This window comes from Halichoerus grypus, chromosome X (genome assembly GCF_964656455.1).
Source record: "Halichoerus grypus chromosome X, mHalGry1.hap1.1, whole genome shotgun sequence".
NCBI classification, from domain to species: Eukaryota; Metazoa; Chordata; class Mammalia; order Carnivora; family Phocidae; genus Halichoerus; species Halichoerus grypus.
This window is the reverse complement of record NC_135727.1, coordinates 62655509-62678985: the sequence shown is the minus strand read 5'-3', so window position 1 is coordinate 62678985 and position 23477 is coordinate 62655509. Positions and strand designations below refer to the sequence as shown.

Below are 23477 nucleotides of genomic sequence, written 5' to 3'. Positions count from 1 at the left end.
GGGCTTAACATTTAAAGTAAAAAGTAATGCTGTCATTAAGAGCTGATTTTATAAAAAATTATGAGTTTTATGAGTTCTTTAAAAACATTATGTATTTCACTGACTAATTCACTTATATACCTCCTCCATTACCTGAACAACTATCATTACTTACTACAAACCAGTCTTGAAGCATATAAGCATATGCTAAGTTTAGTGATTCCACCAAGACAAATATGGTCCTATAGAGAGGCATCTCATCAGATCAAAGAATGTACAGATCCTTGTATTGTTTTGTAAAGTGTTCTTTTTGTAAAGATTTATTTATTTATTTGAGAGAGAGACACAGAGAGAGAGAGAGCAGGGGGAGTGGGCAGAGGGAGAGAGAATATCAAAGCAGAGTCCTCGCTGAGTGTAGAGCACAACATGGGGTTCAATCTCACAACAATGAGATCATGACCTGAGCCAAATTCAAGAGTCAAATGCTTAACTGACTGAGCCATCCAGGTGCCCCACATCTTATAAAGTCTTCTAAGATTAATTAAAAATTACTCCCCTTAGAGGAAAATGGCAGCAAAGTAGGATGACCCTAGGCTTTCATGGTCCCCAAAACACAACTAGATAACTATCAAGTCATCCTAAATATCCCAGAAATAGATCTGAAGACTGACAGAACAAACTCCAAAACTAAAGGTAGAGAAGAGGCCTCACTGAAGAAGGTAGGAAGTATGGAGACCTGGTTTAGGGGAGAAATGGACTGCAGGTGCTGGAGAGGGGAGGGAGCCATGGTCATGGAGAGGGGAGAGAGAGAGAGAGGTGCTCAAAGGGGGAACACACAATGAGAATGTTTCCCAAAAACCACTGGCTTGGAAAATAAGAGGGGATGAATTTTGTGAGTTCTTGCAACCAGAAAGGCTTAAAACCTAGACCTCTAAAGAATAGCTTGCTTGACTGGAATAGAGGCAGGAGGGCACTGCCCTGTTCCTTGAGAGAAGGCAGGCAAACAACCCGGGTGCAGACAGTATGGACACAGCTATCTGAACAGCGTATGGGACATGCAATGTGGAGATTATTTGCTCTTCTTGGAGTACATCCTGGAGAAACAGCATTCACACACCTCTCTGAGAACAAAGAAGCTGATTGGTGTAATTTCCCTCTCCTGCCCCTCAGTATAAATACAGAGCTACCTGCAAGAAGCAACACAGTGCTGACACTGCTGCGTAACCTGCATACACCAAGCCCTGTACCCCTGTGCTCTGGTGCAACTGCCCTTTTCAGTCAAGCTTGCCTCACTCCCAGCACAGTGGGGCCCTCCCATAGAAAACCAGCAGAAGCACCTGCCCACACCATGAATTCTGCCGAGAGAGCTCTGCAGGGCCTCAGTTCTGGTGGAGTTGGTGACAGGAATAATTTCACAAGCAGACCAGAGCACACCTACTTAAAACTCAGGCCATGGACCAAACATAGCCCAGAGCAGGAAAGGAGAGCCTCTGCATATGAATGGCCTGAAGGATAGAACAGCCAAAACCCAACAGCAGAGTGGAAGCAGCTTATACCTGAGATACTTCCCTGAAGAGCCAGGCCCTGGGCACTACATAATCTCTTCTTCAGAAGGCCAATACTTTCAGGAAACATAACTCGCATTTGTAACACACAGAAGGCAGAGAATTAGAAAAAATGCAAAGATGGAGGAATTCATCTCAAATGAAAGAAAAAGGACACAACCAGAGATCTAAGCAAAACAAATATAAGTAACATGCCTGATGGAGAATTTAAAGCAACAATCATAATGATACTGGGCTTGAGAAAAGAATAGAAGACATCAGGGAGGCCATTACCACAGAGACAAAGGAGTTAAAAAATGATCAATCGGATATGAAGAGAGCATTAAACGATATTAGAAACATACTTGATTCAATGAACAGCAGTTTGGAAGAACAAATGCATTAGTGACCTAGAAGACAAAGTAATGGTAAGTAATGAAGCTGAACAAAAGAGAGAAAGAAGAATTATGTAACACAAGAATAGATTTAGGGAATTCAGTGACTCCATTAAACCTAATAACATGTGTATTATAGGAATTCCAGAAGAAGGAAAAGAGAGAGAGAAAAGGGTGCAGAAAATTTATTTGAAGAAACAAAAGCTGAAACCTTTCCTAATCTGGGGAAGGAAACAGACATCCAGATCTAGGAGGCAAAGAGAACTCCATTCAAAATAAACAAAAGCAGACCAATACCAAGACATATTGTAATTGGGTCAACTAATTTTTGAAAAAGCAGGAAAGAATATCCAATGGAAAAAAGACAGTCTCTTCAATAAATGGTGTTGGGAAAATTGGACAGACATGTGAAGAATGAAACTGGACCATTTTCTTACACCATACACAAAACATAAACTCAAAATGGATGAATGACCTAAATGTGAGATGGGAATCCATGAAAATCCTAGAGGAGAACAGAAGCAGAAACCTCTTTGACCTCAGCCACAGCAACTTCTTGCTAGACATGTCTCCAAAGGCAAGGGAAACAAAAGCAAAGATGAACTATTGGGACTTCATCAAGATAAAAAGCTTTTTTACAGCAAAGGAAAAAGTCAACAAAACCAAAAGACAACCTACAGAATGGGAGAAGATATTTGTAAATGTCTTATCAGATAAAGGGCTGGTATCCAAAATCTATAAAGAACTTATCAAACTCAACAACCAAAGAACAAATAATCGAATCAAGAAATGGGCAGAAGACATGGACAGACATTTATCCAAAGAAGACATACAAATCACCAACAGACACATGAAAAAATGCTCCATGTCACTGAGCATGAGGGAAATATAAATCAAAACCATAAGATACCACTTTATAAAACTCAGAATGGCTAAAACTAACAGGTCAGGAAACAACAGATGTTGGCAAGGATGTGGAGAAAGGGGAACCCTCTTATACTGTTGGTGGGAATGAAAACTGGTAGTCACTCTGGAAAAGAGTACAGAGGTTCCTCAAAAAGTTAAAAATATAGCTACTCTAGGAACCAGCAATTGCACTACTAGGTATTTACCCAAAGAATACAAACAGTGATCCAAAGGGGTACCTGCACCCCTATGTTTATAGGAGCAAGGTCCACAATAGCCAAACTATGGAAAAAGCCCAGATGTCCATTGGCAGATGAATGGATAAAGATGTGGTGTATATATACAAAAGAATATTACTCAGCCATCAAAAAACTCCAAAATCTTACCATTTGCAATGATGTGGATGGAACTAGAGGGTATTATGCTAAGCAAAATAAGTCAATCACAGAAAGACAATTACCATATGATTTCACTCATATGTGGAACTTAAGAAACAAGACAGAGGATCATAGGAGAATGGGGGAAAAATGAAATAAGATGAAAACAGAGAGGGAGCCAAACGATAAGAGACTCTTAACTATAGGAAAAAACTGAGGGTTGCTAAAGGGGAGGTGAGTGGAGGGATGGGGTAACTGGGTGATGGGCATTAAGGAGGGCACTTGAAATAATAAGCACTGGGTGTTATATGCAACTGATGAATCACTAAACTCCACCTCTGAAACTGATAATACACTATATGTTAATTCATTGAATTTAAAAGTAAAAAAAAAAGACATATTGTAATTAAATGTGCAAAATTTAGTGATAAAGTCTGAAAAACAGAAAGAGAAAAGAAGTCCTTAACATACAAGAGAAAACACATAAGGCAGCTGCAGATTTCTCAACAGAAACTTGGCCAGCCAGAAGGGAGTGGCATGATATATTCAAAGTGCTAAATGGGGAAAAGTAGCAGTCAAGAATACCCTATCCAGCAAGGCTACCATTCAGAATTTGAAGGAAAGATGAAGAGTTTCCCAGACAAACAAAAACTGAAGGAGTCATGACCCAAAGGCAGCAAAACCAGCCCTGCCAAGAAATACTAACAGGTCCCTTTGTGGGGAAAAGAGAGACCAAAAGTGACAAAGATTAGAAAGGATCAGAGAAAATCTCCAGAAACAAGGACAAAACAAGTAATAAAATGGCAATAAATACATATCTATCTATGATTACTCTGAAAGTAAATGGACAAAATGCTCAATCAAAATACATAAGGTGTCAGAATGGATAAAAACACAAGGCCTATCTATGTGCTGCCTACAAAAGATGCATTTGAGACTTAAAGACACCTGAAGATTGAAAGCAAGGGGCTGGAGAAACATTTATCATTCAAATACAGGTCAAAAGAAAGCCACAGCAGCTATAATAATATCAGAAAAACTACATTAAAAGAAAGACTAACAAGAGATGGAAAGGGCACAATAGCATAATAAAGGAGAGAATCAAACAAGAAGATTTAAAAATTGTGAATAGGTATGCACCCAACATATGAACACTCAAATATATAATGTGGTTATTAACAAACATAAATGAACTAATTGGTAAAAACATAACAATAGTAGGGGACTTTAACACCGCATTTACGTGAATGGGTAGATCAACTAAAGAGAAAATCAACAAGGAAACAATGGCTTTGAATGACACATTGGACCAGATGGATTTAACAGATATATTCAGAACATTCCATCCTACAACAGCAGAATACACATTGTTTTGAAGTGCACATGGAACATTCTCCAAAATAGATCACATATTAGGTCACAAAACAGGCCTCATAAATACAAAAAGACTGAAGTCATGCCATGCACCTTTTCTGATTACAATACTATGAAAGTAGAAGTCAACCACAAGAAAAAATCTAGAAAGACAACAAATGTATGGAGGTTAAACAACATGCTACTAAACAATGAATGGGACAACCAGGAAATGAAAGAAAAAATTGAAGAATATATGGTAAAAAATGGAAATGAAAACATAACAGTCCAAAATATTTTGGGATATAGCAAAAGTGGTCCTAAGAGCGAAGCATATAAGCCATACAGGCCTACCTCAAGAAACAAGAAAAATCTCAAAGAAACAACCTAACCTTCCAACTAAAGGAACAAGGAAAACAACAACTGAAGCTTAAAGCCATTCCAGAAGGAAGGAAGTAATAAAGATTACAGAAGAAATAAATGATATAGAAACTAAGAAAACTACAAGAGATGAACAAAACCAGGAACTGTTTCTTTGAAAAAAAAAAATTAACAAAATTTATATACCTCTATCCAGACATAACAAAAACAAAAGTGAAAGGACTCAAATAAATAAAATCACCAATGAAAGTGGAGAAATAACAATCAACATCAAAGAGATGCAAACATTATAAGAGAACATTATGAAAAACTATATGCCAATAAATCAGACAACCTAGAAGAAATGGATGAATTCCTAGAAACATAACCTACCAAAACTGAAACAGGAAGAAATAGAAAACTTTAACACAAAAATAACCAGCAAAGAAATTAAATCATTTATGAAAAATCTCCCAACATACAAAAGTCTAGGACCAGAAGGCTTCATAGGCAAATTCTACCATTTAAGGAAGAGTAAATACATATACTTCCTAAAACTATTCCAAAAAACAGAAAAGGAAGGGAAACATTAAAATTCATTCTATGAGGCCTGCATTAGCATGATACCAAAACCAGATAAATACACCACTAAAAAAGAGAACTACAGGCCAATATCCCTGATGAACATGGATGCAAAAATACTCATTAAAATACTTCCAAACCGAGTCCAATAATACATTAAAAAAAAAAATATTCACGATGACCGAGTGGGACTTATTCCTGGGTTGCAAGGGTGGTTCAATATTTGCACATCACTTCATCAATCTTATTAATATGATGTATCACATTAATAAGAGAAAGGATAAAAACCATATGATCATTTCATTTTTGGCTTTTTTCAAGGTTTCATTTAAATTCCAGTTAGTTAATTTATACTGTAATATTGGTTTGACGAGTAGCATTTAGTGATTCATCACTTACATATAACACCCAGTACGCTTATCACAAGTGCCCTCCTTAATACCAATTACCCATTTTGCCCATTTGCTGCCCCCCTCCCCTCTAGCAACCCACAGTTTGTTCTCTATACTTAATACTCTCTTATGGTTTGCTTCCCTCTCTCATTTTTTGTCTTCCTTCCCATATGTTCATCTGTTTTGTTTCTTAAATTCCAAATGAGTGAAATCATATGGTATTTGTATTTATCTGACTTATTTCACTTAGTGTAATACACTCTAGCTCCATCCACATTGTTGCAAATGGCCAGATATCATTCTTTTTGATGGCTGAGTAATACTACATTGTATACATATGCCATTTCTTTTTTTTTTAAATATTTTATTTATTTATTTGACAGAGAGAGACATAGCAAGAAGGAACACAAGCAGGGGGAGCGGAAGAGGGAGAATTAGGCTTCCCGCTGAGCAGGGAGCCCAATGTGGGGTTCGATCCCAGGACCCTGGGATCATGACCTGAGCCGAAGGCAGACGCTTAACTGAGCCACCCAGGCGCCCCGCCATTTCTTCTTTATCCATTCATCAAAGGCCATTTGGTCTCTTTACATAATTAGGCTATTGTTGATAACGCTGCTATAAACATTGGGGTACAAGTGCTCCTCTGAATCAGTAATTCCGTATCTTTTGGATAAATACCTAGTAGTGAAATGCTCAGTCTTAGGGTAGTTCTAGTTTTAACTTTTTGAGAAAGCTCCATACTGTTTTCCAGAGTGGCTATACCAATTTGCATTCCCACCAACAGTGCAAGAGGGTTCCCCTTTCTCCACATCCTCTCCAACATCTGTTGTTTTTGTGTTGTTTATTTTAGCCGTTCTGACAGGTATTAGGTGGTATCATTGTGGTTTTGATTTGTACTTCCCTGATCACGAGTGATGTTGAACATTTTATTATGTGTCTGTTAGACATCTGAAGATCTTGTTTGGAAAAATGTCTATTCATGTGTTCTGCCCATTTCTTAACTGGATTGTTTGGTTTTTTGGGTGTTGAATTTTGTTAGTTCTTTATATATTATGGATACTAACCCTTTATCAGATATGTCATTTGCAAATATCTTCTCTCATTCCCAAGATTGCCTTTTAGTTTTGTTGACTTTTTCCTTTGCTGTGCAGAAGCTTTTTATCTTGATGAAGTCCCAATAGTTCATTTTTGCTTTTCTTTCCTTTGTCTCCTGAAATGCGTCTAGTAAGAAGTTGCTATGGCTTATGACAAAGAGGTTTCTCCCTTGTTCTCCTCTAGGATTTTGATGGATTCCTGTCTCACATTTAGGTCTTTAATCCATTTTGAATTCAGTTTTGTATCTGGTGTACAAAAGTGGTCCAGTTTCATTCTTTTGCATGTTGCTGTCCAGTTTTCCCAACACCATGAGTTGAAGAGACTGGCTTCCCCCCCCCATTGGATGTTCTTTCCTGCTTTGTCAAAGATTAGTTGACCATCTAGTTGTGGGTGCATTTCTTGGTTCTCTACTATGTTCCATTGATCTATGTGGCTGTTTCTGTGCCAGTCGCATACTGTCTTGATTGCTACAGCTTTGTAATATAGCTTGAAGTCTGGAATTGTGATGCCTCCAGCTTTTCTTTTTTTTTTTTTTTTTTCAATATTGCTTTGGCTATTCAGGGTCTTTTGTGGTTCCATATTAGTTTTGGGACTGTTTGTTCTAGTTCGGTGAAAAGTTGCTTGTGGTATTTTGACAGGGATTGCATTAAATGTGTAGATTGCATTGGGTAGTACAGACATTTTAACAATACTAGCTTTTCCAACCCATGAGCATGGAATATTTTTCAATTTCTTTGTGTCCTCTTCAATTTCTTTCGTAATTATTCCAGTTTTCAGAGTACAGATCTTTTACTTCTGTGGTTAGGTTTATTCGTATCTTTTGGTTTTTGGTACAATTGTAAATGGGATGGATTCCTTGATTTCTTTCTATTGCCTCATTACTGGTGTATAGAAATGCAAAAGATTTCTGTACATTGATTTTGTATCCTTCAACTTTACTGAATTCATGTATCAGTTCGAGGAATTTTTAGTAGGGTGCTTTGGGTTTTCTACAGAGTATCATGACATTTGAGAATAAAGTTAATTCTTCCTCGTTGAGTTGGATGCTTTTTATTAATTTTTTTGTCTCTTTCTTGTGGCTAGGAATTCCAGGTATTTTAAATAACAGTGATGAGACTGGACATCCCTGTCTTCTTCCTGACAGTAAAGGAAAAGCTCTGTTTTTCCCCATTAATGATGATATTAGCTGTGTGTCTTTCACATATGGCCTTTATGATGTTGAGGTATGTTCCCTCTATACCTACTTTGTTGAAAGTTTTTTCAAGAATGGATGCTGTACTTTGTCATATGCTTTTTCTGCATCTATTGAGAGGATCATATGGTTCTTATTCTTTCTTTTATTAATGTGGTGTTATAATGTTGATTGATTTACAAATCTTGAATTACCGTTGGAGCCCAGGAATAATTGTGGTGAATAATTCTTTTAATGTACTATTGGATTCAATTTGCTAGCATCTTCTTGAGAATTCTTGCATCCATGTTCATCAGGGATATAGGCTTATAATTCTCCTTTTTAGCGGGGTCTTTTTGTTTGTTTGTTTTTAGAGAGAGAGAGCAGGGGGAGGAGCAGAGAGAGAGGGACAAGTGGACTCCGCACTTAGTGTGGGGCCTAAAATGGGGATCAATCCCACAACCCTGAGATCATGACCTCAACTGAAACTAAGAGTTGGTGCTTAACCAACTTAGCCACCCAGGCACCCCCATAGTGGGGTCTTTGTCTGATTTTGGAATCAAGGTAAGCCTGGCCTCATAGAATGAGTCTGGAAGTTTTCCTTCCATTTCTATTTTTTGCAAGAGTTTGAGGAAAATGGGTATTAACTCTTCTTTAAATGTTTGGTAGAATTCCCATGTGAAGCCATCTGGCCCTGGACTTTTGTTTGTTAGATTTGTGATTACTGATTAAATTTTTTGGTGGTTTTTGTTCTCTTCAAGCTTTCTATTTCCTCCTGTTTCAGCTTTGGTAGTTTATGTGTTTCTAGGAATTTATCCATTTCTTCTATATTGCCCAAATTTTGGCATATAATTTTTCATATTATTCTCATATTTTTAAAATATTTTTGTGGTATTAATTGTGATCTCTCCTCTTTCATTCATAATTTTATTTATTTGGGTCCCTTCTCTTTTCTTTTTGATAAATCTGGCTAGGGGTTTATAAATTTTATTAATTCTTTTAAAGAACCAGCTCCTAGTTGAACTGATCTGTTCTACTGGTTTTTATTTGTTTCTGTATCATTTATTTGTGCTCTAATCTTTATTATTTCTCTTCTTCTGCTGGCTTTAGGTTTTATTTGCTGTACTTCTTCTAGCTCCTTTAGGTGTAAGGTTAGGTTGTGTATTTGAAACTTTTCTTGCTTCTTGAGGTAAGCCTGTTTTGTATATACTTTCCTCTTATGACTGCTTTTGCTGCATCCCAAAAGTTTTGGACAATTGTGTTTTCATCTTCATTTGTTTCCATGTATTTTTTATTTCTTCTTTAATTTCATGGTTTACCCATTCATTTCTTTAGTAGGATATTCTTTAACCTCCATGTATATGTGGTCTTTTTTGTGGTTGACTTCATGTTTCATAGCATTGTGGTCAGAAAATTTGCATGGTATGATCTCAATCTTTTTGTATTTGTTGAGGCCTGATTTGTAACCCAGTATGTGATGTATTCTGGAGAATATTCCATGTGCATGCAAAAAGAATGTGTATTCTGCTGCTTTAGGATGAAATGTTCTGAATATATCTGTTAAGTTCATCTCATCCAGCCTGTCATTCAAAGCCAATTTTTCCTTGTTGATTTTCTGCTTAGATCATTTGTCCATTGCTTGTTAAGTGGGGTGTTAAAGTCCCATAATATACTTGTATTATTATCACTGAGTTTTTTATGTTTGTTATTTGGGTGCTCCCACGTTGGCGGCATAAATATTTACCTGTGTTCAGTCTTTTTGTTGGATAGACCCCTTTATTATGATATAGTGCCCTTCTTCATCTCCCGTTATATAGTCTTTGGTTTAAAATCTAGTTTATCTGATATAAGTATGGTTACTCCAGCTTTTTTTTTTTTTTTTTGACAGCCATTAGCATGATAGATGGTTCTCCATCCCTTCACTTTCAGTCTGTATTTGTCTTTAGGTCTAAAGTGAGCCTATTGAAGGCAGCACATAGATGGGTCTTGTTTTTTGATTCACTCTGATACCCTATGTCTTTTAATTGGAGCATTTAGTCCATTTACATTCAGACTGATTATTGATAGATATAAATTTAGTGCCATTGTGTGTCACCTGTATTACCTCGTTGTTTCTGGAGATTTTCTCTGTTCCTGTCTAGTCTTTGTTGCCTTTGGACTTACTTTCCCACTCAAAAAGTCCCTTTTAATATTTCTTGCAGGACTAATATAGTGTTCATGAACTCCTTTAGTTTTTGTCTGGGAAACTTTATTTCTCCTTCTGTTCTGAATGAAGGCCTTATTGGATCAAGTATTCTTGGCTGCATATTTTTCCCATTCAGCACATTGAATATATCATGGCATTCTCTTCTGGCCTCCTATGTTTCTGTTGATAAGTCTGCTGCTAACCTGATTTGTCTTCCTTTGTTAAGTTAGGAATATCTTTTCCCTTGCTGATCTCAGGATGTTTTCCTTATCTCTATATTTTACAAATTTTACTGTAATATGTCTTCATTTTGGCCTGCTTTTGTTGATTTTGATGGGAGTTCTCTGTGCCTCCGAGACTTGGATGTTTGTTTCCTTTCCCAGATTAGGGAAATGTTCAGCTATAATTTGCTCAAATAAACCTTCTGCCCCTTTTTCCCTGTCTTCTTCTTCTGTGACTCCTATGATATGAATGTTATTATGTTTTATGGAGTCACTGAGTTCCCTAAGTCTACATTCATGATCCAATATTTTCCTTTCACTGTTATTTTCAGCTTGATTACTTTCCATAATTTTATCTTCTATATCACTTATTCATTCCATCCATGTCATTACATCCAATCTGTTTCACATCTCATTTATAGCATTTTTTATTTCAGCCTGACTAGTTTTTAAGTCTTTTATCTCTGCAGTAAGGGACTCCCCAGTATCTTGTATGGTTTTCTCAAGCCCAGCTACTATCCTTATGATTGTTGTTTCAAATTCTGTTTCAGGCATATTATACCTATATTGATTAGATCCCTGACCATGACCTTGTTATTTCTTTGGGGATGTATTCCTCCGATGTGGCATTTTGCCTAGGTATCTTGTCTTCTGTCTGTTAGGAAAGCCCGTTATATTTCCTGTTCCTGAGGGTAATGGCTATATGAAGAAGATGTCATATACTGATCAGGGCCTGATACTTCAGGAAATGTTTCTGGTGTATGCTGTGTGTACTCTGCTGCTGTGTTTTGGCTGCTCTTTCCCTCATGTCAGTCCTCTGCAGAGTTTCTTCTTCCCTGCAGTAGGGAGTGCTTGGACCTTATCCAGTGCATGGCGAGTTTTAGCTAGGTGTGCTCTGGTCAGCTTGTTAAAAGAAGCTAGATCCAGCTTCCACTAGATCTGAAGTTTTGCCACACTCCATGGTCAGTAGACTTGGTGAGGGCGGGGTGGTTTGTGTTGGTTTTCTGGGGAAGGTGCCTGTTGTTCTGGCTCTCAGGCAAGCTTGCCTTAGGAGAAAAGCACCTACAGAGCTCAGGGGGCCAGGGTTTAGTGTACGCAGCTTAAGCCTCTACTGTGGGCACTGTGTTGCTCACTGAAGTCTGTCTGTGCTTCCATAATGTGGCCTCTTTTTTCCCTCTAGTTGTTCAATTTGTTATCTCAGTTCTCAGACTGATTTCGTGGGTGTTCAGAATGACCCGATACTTATCTAGCTGTGTTTGAGGGGCAAGGCAAATATAGGGTACCCCCACTATTCCATTCTCTTAACTCTTTATAAACCTGATCATTTCAATAGATACAGAAAAAGCATTTAACAAAGTACAGCCTCCATTCATGATAAAAACCTCCAACAAAGTAGGTTTAGAGGAAACATACTTCAACATAATGAAGGCCATATACCAAAAAACCCACTGTTAATATTGTCTTTATAGGGGAAAAATTGCGAGTTTTTCCTTCATGGTCAGGAACAAGACAGGGATGGCCACTCTCGCCACTCTTATTTAACATAGTACTGGAAGTCATAGCCTCAGCAATCAGACAACAAAAGGAAATAAACAGTATCCAAATCAGCAAGGAAGAAATAAAACTTCCACTATTTGCAGTTGATATGATACTCTATATAGAAAACCCCAAAGATTGCACTAAAAGAATACTAGGATTGATACACGAATTCAGTAAAGTTGCAGGATACAAAATGAATGTACAGAAATCTGTTATATTTCTATACACCAAAAATGAATAAGTAGAAAGACAAATTAAGGACTCAATTCCATTTACAACTGCCGCAAAACTAATAAGATACCTTGGAATAAATCTAACCAAAGAGGTTAAAGACCTGTATTCTAAAAACTGTAAAACACTGATGAAAGAAATTGAAGATAAGACAAAGAAATGGAAAGACGCTTCAGGCTCAGGGATTGAAAGAACAAATATTTTTAAAATGTCTATACTACCCAACATAGCCTACACATTTCATGCAATCCCTATCAAAATACCACTAGCATTTTTCACAGAACTGGAACAAACAATCCTAAAATTTGTATGAAACCACAAAAGACCCCCAAATAGCCAAAGCTACCTTGAAAAAGAATAGCAAAGCTGGATGCATCACAATTCCAGACTTCAATTTTCATTATAAAGCTGTAGTAATCAAAACAGTATGGTATTGGCACAAAATCAGATACACAGGTCAATAGAACACAACTACATGATCAATTATCTTTGATAAAGGAGGAAAGAATATTCAATGGGAAAAAGAGTCTCTTCAACCAATGGTGTTGGGAAAATTGAGCAGCAACATACAAAATAATGAAACTGGACCATTTTCATATACCCAAAACCAAAAATAAATTCCAAATGGATTAAAGACCTAAATGAAAGACCTCAAACCACAAAAATCCTAGACGAGAACACAGGCACTAACTTCTTTGACATTGGCATGGAAACAAAAGCAAAGATAAACTATGAGGACCACATCAAAATAAAATGTTTCTGCGCAGCAAAGGAAACAATCTACAGAACTAAAAGGCAACCTACAGAATGGGAAAAGATATTTGCAAATGACATATCTGATAAAGGGTTAATATCCAAAACATACGAAGAAGTTATAAAACTCAACACCCAAAAAACAAATAATCCAATTAAAAAATGGGCAGAACACATGAAGGGCGCCTGGGTGGCTCAGTTGGTTAAGCGACTGCCTTCGGCTCAGGTCATGATCCTGGAGTCCCAGGATCGAGTCCCGCATCGGGCTCCCTGCTCGGCAGGGAGTCTGCTTCTCCCTCTGACCCTCCTGCCTCTCATGCTCTCTGTCTCTCATTCTCTCTCTCTCAAATAAATAAAATCTTTTAAAAAATAAATAAATAAATAAAAAATAAAAAATGGGCAGAACACATGAATAGACATTTTTTTCAAAGAAGACACTCAGATGTCCAACACACAGGTGAAAAAATACTCAACATTACTCATCATCAGGGAAATGCTAATTAAAATTACAATGAGATACCACCTCACACCAGTCAAAATGGCTACAATCAACTACACAAGAAACAAGAAGTCTTGATGAGGGTGTGGAGAAAAGGAACCCTCCTGCAATGTTGGTGGGAATGCAAAGTGGCGCAGCCACTGTGGAAAACAGTATGGAGGTTCCTCAAAAAGTTAAAAATAGAACTACCCTAGGATCCAGAATTTACCCTACTAGTTATTTACCTAAAGAATACAAATTCTTTGTGTATCCACAATTCAAGTGGATACATGCACCCCAATGTTTATTACAGTATTATGTACAATAGCCAAATTATGGAAACAGCCCATGTGTCCATCGACTTATGTATGGATACAGTAGATGTTTTATCTATACACAATGGAATATTACTCAGCCATTGAAAATAATGAAATTTTGCCATTTGCAAGGACATGGATTTAGCTAGAAAATATCATGTTAAGTGAAATAAGGCAGTCAGAGAAATACAAATACCATATGATTTCACTCATATGTGGAATTTAAAAAACAAAACAAAGTAGCAAAGGGAAAAAAAGAGAGAGCAAGGGAAATCAGGAAAGAAACTTAACTATGGAGAATAAATTGATGGTTACCAGAGGGGAGGTGGGTAGGGGGATGCATTAAATAGGTGCTAGAGATTAGGGAGTACACTTGTGATGAGCACCAGGTGTTGTATGGAAGTGCTGAATCAGCATATTGCATACCTGAAACAAACCAATATAAAACTGTATGTTAAGTAACTGGAATTTAAATAAAATCTTAAAAAAAAATTACTCCCCTTAAGCCTCCATAAGAACAGGCAATAAGTACAACAAATCATGATTTTGAATATACCCCTGAAAAAGTTCTTTAGGTTTTTTTTAAAATATAGCATTCATCAGAGCATGTTCTACTAAAATAACCACACAAACAAGCATTGCTCCAAATTCCAATACTTACTTGAAGACACAATTATGAAAGGAAACATTTTAATAATATCAAAAGATAATGAGCAAGTAATTCTTTATAAGACTACTTGATCACTATGTCTGGTATAAGATATCTACAAGTCAATTATAGAAACATTTGGTGAAATTTTTATTGGTCCCATGACTTTTAGATCCATTTGCAAAGTTCTGCCCCTTCTTTTATTACGATGGCAATATTACATTCCTATTATTAGTCTTAAATTAAAAACTGCAAACATTTAATCACTCAGAAATGATTATTCAATATATCAGAGAATATACAAGCCAATTTTAGTTAAAATATTACAATGTTACCATAATTTTCATAAGAAAATGAAAACTTTCTCACAAGAGAGAATTTAAATCAATTTTTGACGGAACAGTGATAAACATGGCTATGTTAACTCAATCATAGGCTCAGTAGGAAGGACTTGCTCATGAAATGACATTCTTCTAATCACTGAAATGGGTAACTGTCCTCTAGTATATTTTCTGTCAGGTTGAACATAGGCTTTTTCATTTTTTTTTAAAGATTTTATTTATTTATTTGACAGAGAGAGAGAGACAGCGAGAGAGGGAACACAAGCAGGGGGAGTGGGAGAGGGAGAAGCAGGCTTCCCGCCAAGCAGAGAGCCCAATGTGGGGTTCGATCCCAGGACCCTGGGATCATTACCTGAGCCGAAGGCAGATGCTTAACGACTGAGCCACCCAGGTGCCCCGAGCATGGGCTTTTTTAAAAAAAAAGAATACTAGGACTTGAATTAGGACTCAAAATACCACTTTAATTCTACTAAGTGGCATTTAAGCTAAAAATAAAGACAATTATTTTCATGAGTTCATAAGCCAATCAATTTATTTAAATATTCTCTGAGCATCTAATATATTGAAGATTCTGTGCTAAGTTGAACAGAAATCAAAATGGCTACAGTAATGCTTCAGTGAAGCTAGATTTTAAAGTAACCTTTTACCTCTATTCTGCAAACCTCCCCTCCTCCCTTCTTAGCCTTTTGTTTCAGTAACCTGTTACCATCCTAAAGACATGACAAAAGAGCTGGTAGAAAGTACACAACGCCTATCAAAACCAGCTTGATTCCGTATTTCCCTGTAACACCCCCTATCCCCTTCCTCCAGTGGACTAGCAGTTTTTGAAGGCCATAGCCTGCTGTAGCCTCTTTTGCCTGGGAAGGCAATAAAGCTACTGTTCCTCTTTTCCTCTTTACTCAAACTCTGTCTTCGAGTTATATTTTGTCTCTGAAGCACAGAGGTAGGTTGTCGACAACACCAAGGATACAAAAACTAGTAAGATTCTGTCACTGTTCACAAGAATATATAATGGAGGAGAGCAGTTAAGACAGTGTACATATAACTATAATAGAATTGAGAATATAAATGTCCTAAGACTGATTAAAGTGAGTGCTCTTGAGGTTCCAAGAGAAAAAGATTATAACAGGTAACAATTACCTCATCTCCCATCTGTGGGACAAATGGGGAACGTCGTGGTATGGTATCCAAAATCCACTGAGGGGCAAACCATTCTTCATTGGGTTCACCTGCCATAGAAAGCAGTCCTCCTTTCTAAAATATAGTTCACAAATATATAAACCATAAATATATGAATCGTAGTATGAAAAATAATAGAGAATGTTAAAAAAATCAGGTTATAATAAAACCTAAAATATACAAATTTTAAACATTTTCATTCACCAATTATGTACAATCTTGTACCAATAAAATAATCAAGTTAATTCTTTAATATGTTGCTCAATTTTGGGTGACAGCTAATAATACAACATTATATACTATGTAAGAACCACAAACTTTCAAGTCCTCAGAATACCATGTGAATTTGAGTGAAAGTAACAGAGGATCTTTTTGCCAATAAAATGGTGACAATCAAGAAGATAATTCTGTCTACTAAAGCAACAGGATACAGAATATGTCCATAATAAATTTTTAAATTAATATTCAAATAACTATGTGGATTAAGTCTTTACCTGAAATTCTATGAGGAAGAGAAACCACCATTGGGATGAAATAAAAACATATAAATAAATGGGAGAACACCTACATAATTTATTATACCCTTCCATTTTACAAGTCAAAAATGTACAGAAATTTATGACCAGAATCATGACAAGAATAACATTTTCATACTATAGTAGCTTATTATTTAAAACTCTACTAAATTTTCCTACAACCCAGCTATTGCACTACTAGGTATTTATCCCAAAGATACAGACGTAGTGAAAAGAAGGGGCACATGCACCCCAATGTTCATAGCAGCAATGTCCACAATAGCCAAACTGTGGAAGGAACCAAGATGCCCTTCAACAGATGAATGAATAAAGAAGATGTGGTTCATATATTCAATGGACTATTACTCAGTCATCAGAAAGGATGAATACCCACCATTTGCATCGACATGGATGGAAATGGACGGGATTATGCTAAGTGAAATAAGTGAAGCAGAGAAAGACAATTATCATATGGTTTCACTCATATGTGGAACATAAGGAATAGCACAGAGGACCATAGGGGAAGGAAGGGAAATCTGAAGGGAGGGAAATCAGAAACGGAGACAAACCATCAGAGACTCTGGACTCCGGGAAACAAACTGAAGGTTTCAGAGGGGAGGGTGTTGGGGGATGGGGTAGCCAGGTGATGGGTACTAAGGAGGGCACGTGTTGTGATGAGCACTGGGTGTTATACGCAACTAATGAATCATTGAACACTATATCAAAAACTAATGATGTACTGTATGGTGGCTAACAACATAATAAAAAAAATAAAATAAATAAAACTACTATATTTTAAAAAGTGATTATCAATGTTTTAATTTAATAATAACTAAAATAATAATGAAGATATTCTAGCCTCTACTTTTGATAACAGAAAAAAATTTAAAACTTCTTTTTATTTTAAAGTCATTTTAGACAATTTTACTTAGTTTCTCAGATGGAATGTTATTTTTAGAGAAAAGTCAAGTGTTACTATTATTCAAGTGTCAAAGGCAAAAACAAAAACAACAAAAACAACTTGTAAATTTACAAACCTTCTTTCTAGTTTGTTTAGGTTTCTTTTGCCTTTCTTCTAGTGACTTCAAATTCTCCTCCTCAGAGCTGCTGCATATTTTCCGTGTTGCCTGTCTAGTTTGTCTTTTTGGAGGTTGCAAATTTATTCCAGCATCTGCTGTCCAATCAGAATATTCACTTGATGAATCACTATAAATATATCAAAATTATGAATATGTAAGTTTAGAAAAGGAATAGTTTTGCCTCCTAACTGAAAGATGATCATTTTGTAATAAAACAGCATTATAAATGACATGGCTTGATATTGTTCTAACTGAACAGAAAAAATATCAATATAGATTTTTGATCATTATCTAAGTGATTTCAGTGAAATCCTTTTTGAATAAAGTATAATGGTTAGTTTCCCATAACAGAATTTAAAATTCAAAATTCCTGTTCAAGTCACAAAAGCTTCTTTAAATAAAGGTGCCCCTAATCCCTGTAAATGGTTAAATGTAGCTGTTTTAAAACTCAACTAAATAAACATAGCCTGCTAAGATGCAGAATCTTGGATTTACAAAGCATCTTATTTTACAAATGAGGAAACTAAAGCCCACAGTGACATGCCCAAAAAGATATTGGCAGAACCAGGATAAAGCAAGTTTCTGGATTTCCAACCTAGTACTCTTTCTACTATAAAATACTATTTTAACTCCGGTTTTACCAAATTCCTACAAGAAGATAATTTCACATTAAAATGGTCAAATAATTTTGATCAAATCAAAACCATTAAAACTACCTGGAAGAACTTTCACTTTGCCATTCAATAACAGGATCCTCTACAGAAGCATCACTTGTGCCAACTGTTTCATCTTCCTGCAATAAAGAGCCAGCAATTGAGATATATGGTTATTAACTAGCATATTATTAATTATCACACAGTACCTGTTTTATAACACTTTTTGTATTTTCTCCAACCAAAACAACTTTCCAGTTAAGTACATAATTAGGGGCTCCTGGGTGGCTCAGTAGGTTGAATGTCCAACTCAATTTTGAACTCAGGTCATGATCTCATGGCGATGGGATTGAGCTACCTGTCAGGTTCTGCACTCAGTGGTGAGTCTACTTGAGATTCTCTCTCTCCTCTCCCTTTCCCTCTGCCCCTTCCCCCACTCACACACTCTCTCCTTCTCTCTCTCTAAAACAAATAAATAAATATTTAAAAAAAGCACATAATCATTTTTCTACATATATCTGTAACTCACAACTAAGCTTACCAGGTATTTAAAACTCTTTTTAACATCTACTATCTTACTGATATGGGACATCTTTTATTATTTCAAAGGCTGAAGAGACTCCTTAAGGTTCCCAAATATAACCCTCTTAAATGCTAAAACCATTGCTTAAAAAATATCTATATGCCTCTGCCAAGTTAATATAATTACTCTCCATAAAAATTAATAATTTTTATTATGCAAAATTTCAAACATAGCAAAGTAGAGAGAATAAATTACCTTGTGTACATAATCTCCAGTTTATACAGTAACTCACTGCCAATCTTGTTCTATCTGTACCATCACCAACTGCCTCATACCCATGTGATTATTTCAATGTCATTTTATAAAAAAAGAATTTTAACTGTAAACATTTAGTAAGATTAAGATTCTTTTTTAAAACAAAACCTCACTACCATTATGACATTAGAAATGTAATGTCATTCCTCAATACCTGACCATTCATTTTAGTTCAAGATTTCCATAGGTGAGGGAGAAAAGGAAGGATATCATTGATAAGAATTAAAAAAATGAATGCTGGAAGAATAATGGGAGTGCCATATATTGTCAATGAATAATTAAACCCACATTAGCCACTTAACAACTAAAGTTGTTAAGAGAACAAAAGGAAAGGACTGAAGAAGAGAGGAAGAAAAGAACAGGTATACTCTTATTCTATTACCATGAAAAAAGTAGGTCTGAAAAAAGCCATCACTTCATAATCTCCATGACTGATGAAGTCAACAATAAATGAAAATGTGCCTTTCTGCTGATTACACAGTAAACGAGTTCTGGGACTGTAAAGTAGTCATCACTGTTTATATTCCACTTTTTATTTATGGGCAGAATTCCTCTCACTCTTTTCTCATTGTCCCAAAGTCAAACTTTTACTGGCATATCTGATACACTCAAACAAAATAATTTCTTTGGTATAAATCATAGAACATATCTAAAGGAATTCAATATAATGCTCAAAGTTGCCTATTAAATACCTTATTAATGAATACTCTTCTTAAAAGAAAATACATTAAAATTATATTAAAATGACTATTAAAAGTAAACCCAAGGTGACGACACTAACTGGTAAACTAAAAATTACACTAAGTAAATAATAGCAGATATCTAACCTCGGAGGAGCTCTCTGAGTCTTCCTGTACACCTGAATTTTGACACGATGCTTGTGAATTATGCTCTATGGTGGACCGTGTTTGGTAAGTATGCTGACGCTTGCGCTGTGTCCTTCGTAAAGACCGCCCACAGCTAGGCTGATAATCATTCTGTAAAACAGAAAGAAAATAGGTTTAAAAAAATGAAAGGCTCGGGGGGAGGAAAAGATGGTGAAGGAGTGGGGGACACTATTCCAACTGGTCCCTGGAATTGAGCTGGATATCTACCAGACCACTCTGAACACCCGTGAGATCAGCCTGAGATGTAAGAAGATAGGTCTGGATCTTTACAAACAGAATATCGCAGGCGGATGGTTTTTAGGTACAAAGTGGGGAGTCATGATTCTGCGGGCAAATATTGGAAGATAAACGGAAGGGGGAGGGAGCTACCATAACCGCTGGCACCAGGAAGGTGAAATAACATAGGAGCACAAAGGCCTCCTGTGCTGGGGAATGGGCAGAGACTCACAGACCAGTAGTGATGAGGAAAGGAATTTAGGGAAGCCCCCCAAATTGAAACCTGGAGTGGCGGGGCCGCATGTTGGAACTTGGGGAATCTGGCAGTTTTAGAAGCACAAAGGGCAGAGACGTGCCCCAACCCGGAGGCAAGGACTGGGAGCCTTACTGAGGGGTGCAGAACCCAGGATGCTGCAGATGATAGCAGCACAGACAGAAACGGAGATAGTGTGGCCTGGAGAGCTCACTGACAAACAGACTACGATCTCTCTGGTCTGAGGCAGAGGGTTGGAAACGATCTCTTCTGCTCTGACTCTCGGAGGAGATGCAGAAAGCCACCAGCGAAAGCCGCCAGAGAACAAAAGCCCCAAAAAACTGTTTTTCACTGAGCCCATCCCCCCCCACACAGGGGGCAGGGCAACTCTGCCCAAACACGGTTGCCTGAGTAACAGCACGGCAGGCCCCTCCCCCAGAAGACAGGCTGGAAGAACAAGAGGCCGACAACCCTAAGGTCCCTATAAAACAGGTGCATTTTGCTTGGGTTATGGTCAATAATTTGTACTCTGTACATTCCCTCAACCACCCCCCAAAAGAATGACTAGGAGGAGGAACCACTAAAATAGGAAAGACTCAGAGACCATGACTTCTGCCACAGATTTACAAATGGATACAGATATAACCAAGATGTTGGAAATGGAATTCAGGGTAGCAATTGTGAAGACCAATAGCTAGAATGGAGAAATCGATTAATGGCAACATAGAGTCTCTAAAGGCAGAAATGAAAGCTGAACTGGCAGAACTTAAGAATGCTATCGATGAGATCCAATCTAATCTAGATAATCTAACAGCTAGGGTAAGCGAGGTAGAAGAACGAATTAGCGACCTAGAAGACCAATTGATAGAAAAGAAGGAAAAAGAGGAGGCCAGGGAAAAACAAATCAAAACCCACTAAAACAGAATCAGAGAAATAAGCTACACCATGAAACATTCTAATGTCAGAATTATTGGGATCCCTGAGAGGGTAGAGAGAGAGGACTAGAAGATACATTTGAACAAATCGTAGTTGAGAACATCCCTAATCTGGGGAATGAAACAAACATTTGTGTCCTAGAGGCAGAGAGGACCCCTCCCAAGATCAAGGAAAAGAGGCAACAGCCCAGCATGTAATAGTAAAACTCGCAAATCTTAGAACCAAGGAAACCATCTTAAGGGCAGTTAGGGGGAAGGGATTCCTTCCGTACAGAGGGAGAAACATCAGAATAACATCAGACCTATCCAGAGAGACCTGGCAAGCCAGAAAGTCCTGGCAAGACATATTCAGGGTACTAAACAAGAAGAACACGCAGCTAAGAATACTTTATCCGGCAAGGCTGTCATTTACAGTGGATGGAGTGATGCAGAGTTTCCAAGACCGGCAGAAACTGAAAGAACAAGTGACCACTAAGCCGGTCCTGCAATAAATGTTAAGGGGGGGTTCTATAAAAGGAGAAAGACCACAAGAGTGATATACAACAGAAATTTACAGAGACAATCTATAAAAACAAAGTCTTCACAGGCAACATGATGACAATTAATTCATATCTTTCAATAATCACTCTCAACATGAATGGCCTAAAAGCTCCCATAAAATGGCACAGGGTTGCAGATTGGATAAAAAGACAGGACCCATCCATATGCTGCCTACAAGAGACTCATTTTGAACCTAAAGATACATCCAGACTGAAAGTGAAGGGATGGAGATCCATCTTCCATGCCAGCGGACCTCAAAAGAAAGCTGGGGTAGCAATTCTTATATCAGACAAATTAGTTTAAACTAAAGACTGTAGTTAGAGACACAGATGTACACTATATCATTCCTAAAGGATCTATCCAACAAGAAGATCTAACAATTGTAAATATCTACACTCCCAACATGGGAGCAGCCATCTACATAAGCCAACTGTTAACGAAAATAGTCATATTCATAACAATACATTAATTGTAGGAGACCGCAATACTCCACTCTCAGCAATAGACAGATCATCTAAGTAGAAAATCAACAAAGAAACAAGAGCTTTGAAGGACACACTGGACCAGATGGACCTCATAGATATATACAGAACATTTCACCCTAAAGCAACAGAATATTCATTCTTCTCAAGCGCACACAGAACTTTCTCCAGAATGGACCACATACTGGGTCACATATCTGGTCTCAACCGATTACAAAAGATTGAGATTATTGCCTGCCCATTCTCAGATCATAATGCTTTAAAACTGGAACTCAATCACAAGAAAAAAATTGGAAGAAATTCAAACACTTGGAAGCTAAAGACCACTCTGCTCAATAATGTTTGGGTCAACCAAGAAATCAGAGAAGAACTTAAACAATTCTTGGAAACCAATGAGAATGAAAACATATTGGTCCAAAACCTATGGGATACTGCAAAGGCGGTCTTAAGGGGGAGATACATAGCCATTCAAGCCTCACTCAAAAAAACCCAGAAAAATCCTGAATTCACCAACTAACTCTATACCTTAAAGAACTAGAGGAAAAGCAAAAAATGATGCCATAAGCCACACATTAGAAGAGAAATAATTAAGATTAGAGCAGAGATCAATGAATTAGAAACCAGAAACACAGTAGATTGGATCAACAAAACTAGAAGCTGGTTTTTTGAAAGAATTAATAAGATCAGTAAACCACTGGCCAGACTTATCCAAAAGAAAATAGAAAGGACCCAAATTAATAAAATTATGAATGAAAGGGAGGAAATCACGACTAACACAAAGGGAATAGAAACAATTATTAGAAATTATTATCAGCAACTATATGCCAATAAATTAAGCAACCTGGAAGAAATGGATGCCTTCTGGGAAACGTATAAGCTGCCAAGACTGAAATAGGAAGAAATTGAGAACCTGAATAGGCCAATAACCAGAACTGAGATTGAAGCAGTGATTAAAAACCTCCCAAAAAACAAGAGTCCAAGCCCTGATGGATTCCCTGGGGAATTCTACCACACATTCAAACTATAAATAAT

At 37.0% G+C, this 23477-nt stretch overlaps 1 protein-coding gene across 3 annotated transcripts in view; it reads right to left on the bottom strand.

Moving 5' to 3' along the window:
• The window catches only part of BRWD3 (bromodomain and WD repeat domain containing 3), a 192900-nt gene that overhangs the window by 47067 nt on the left and 122356 nt on the right, over positions 1–23477 (bottom strand). For all 3 annotated transcript variants that reach the window (XM_078065011.1, XM_078065013.1, XM_078065012.1), the window contains 4 exons: positions 19960–20109; positions 18358–18434; positions 17600–17768; positions 16009–16122 (listed from right to left, as the gene is read on the bottom strand). In XM_078065011.1, the coding sequence (XP_077921137.1) occupies positions 16009–16122; positions 17600–17768; positions 18358–18434; positions 19960–20109 (510 nt within the window). The remainder of the gene's footprint in view (positions 1–16008; positions 16123–17599; positions 17769–18357; positions 18435–19959; positions 20110–23477) is intronic.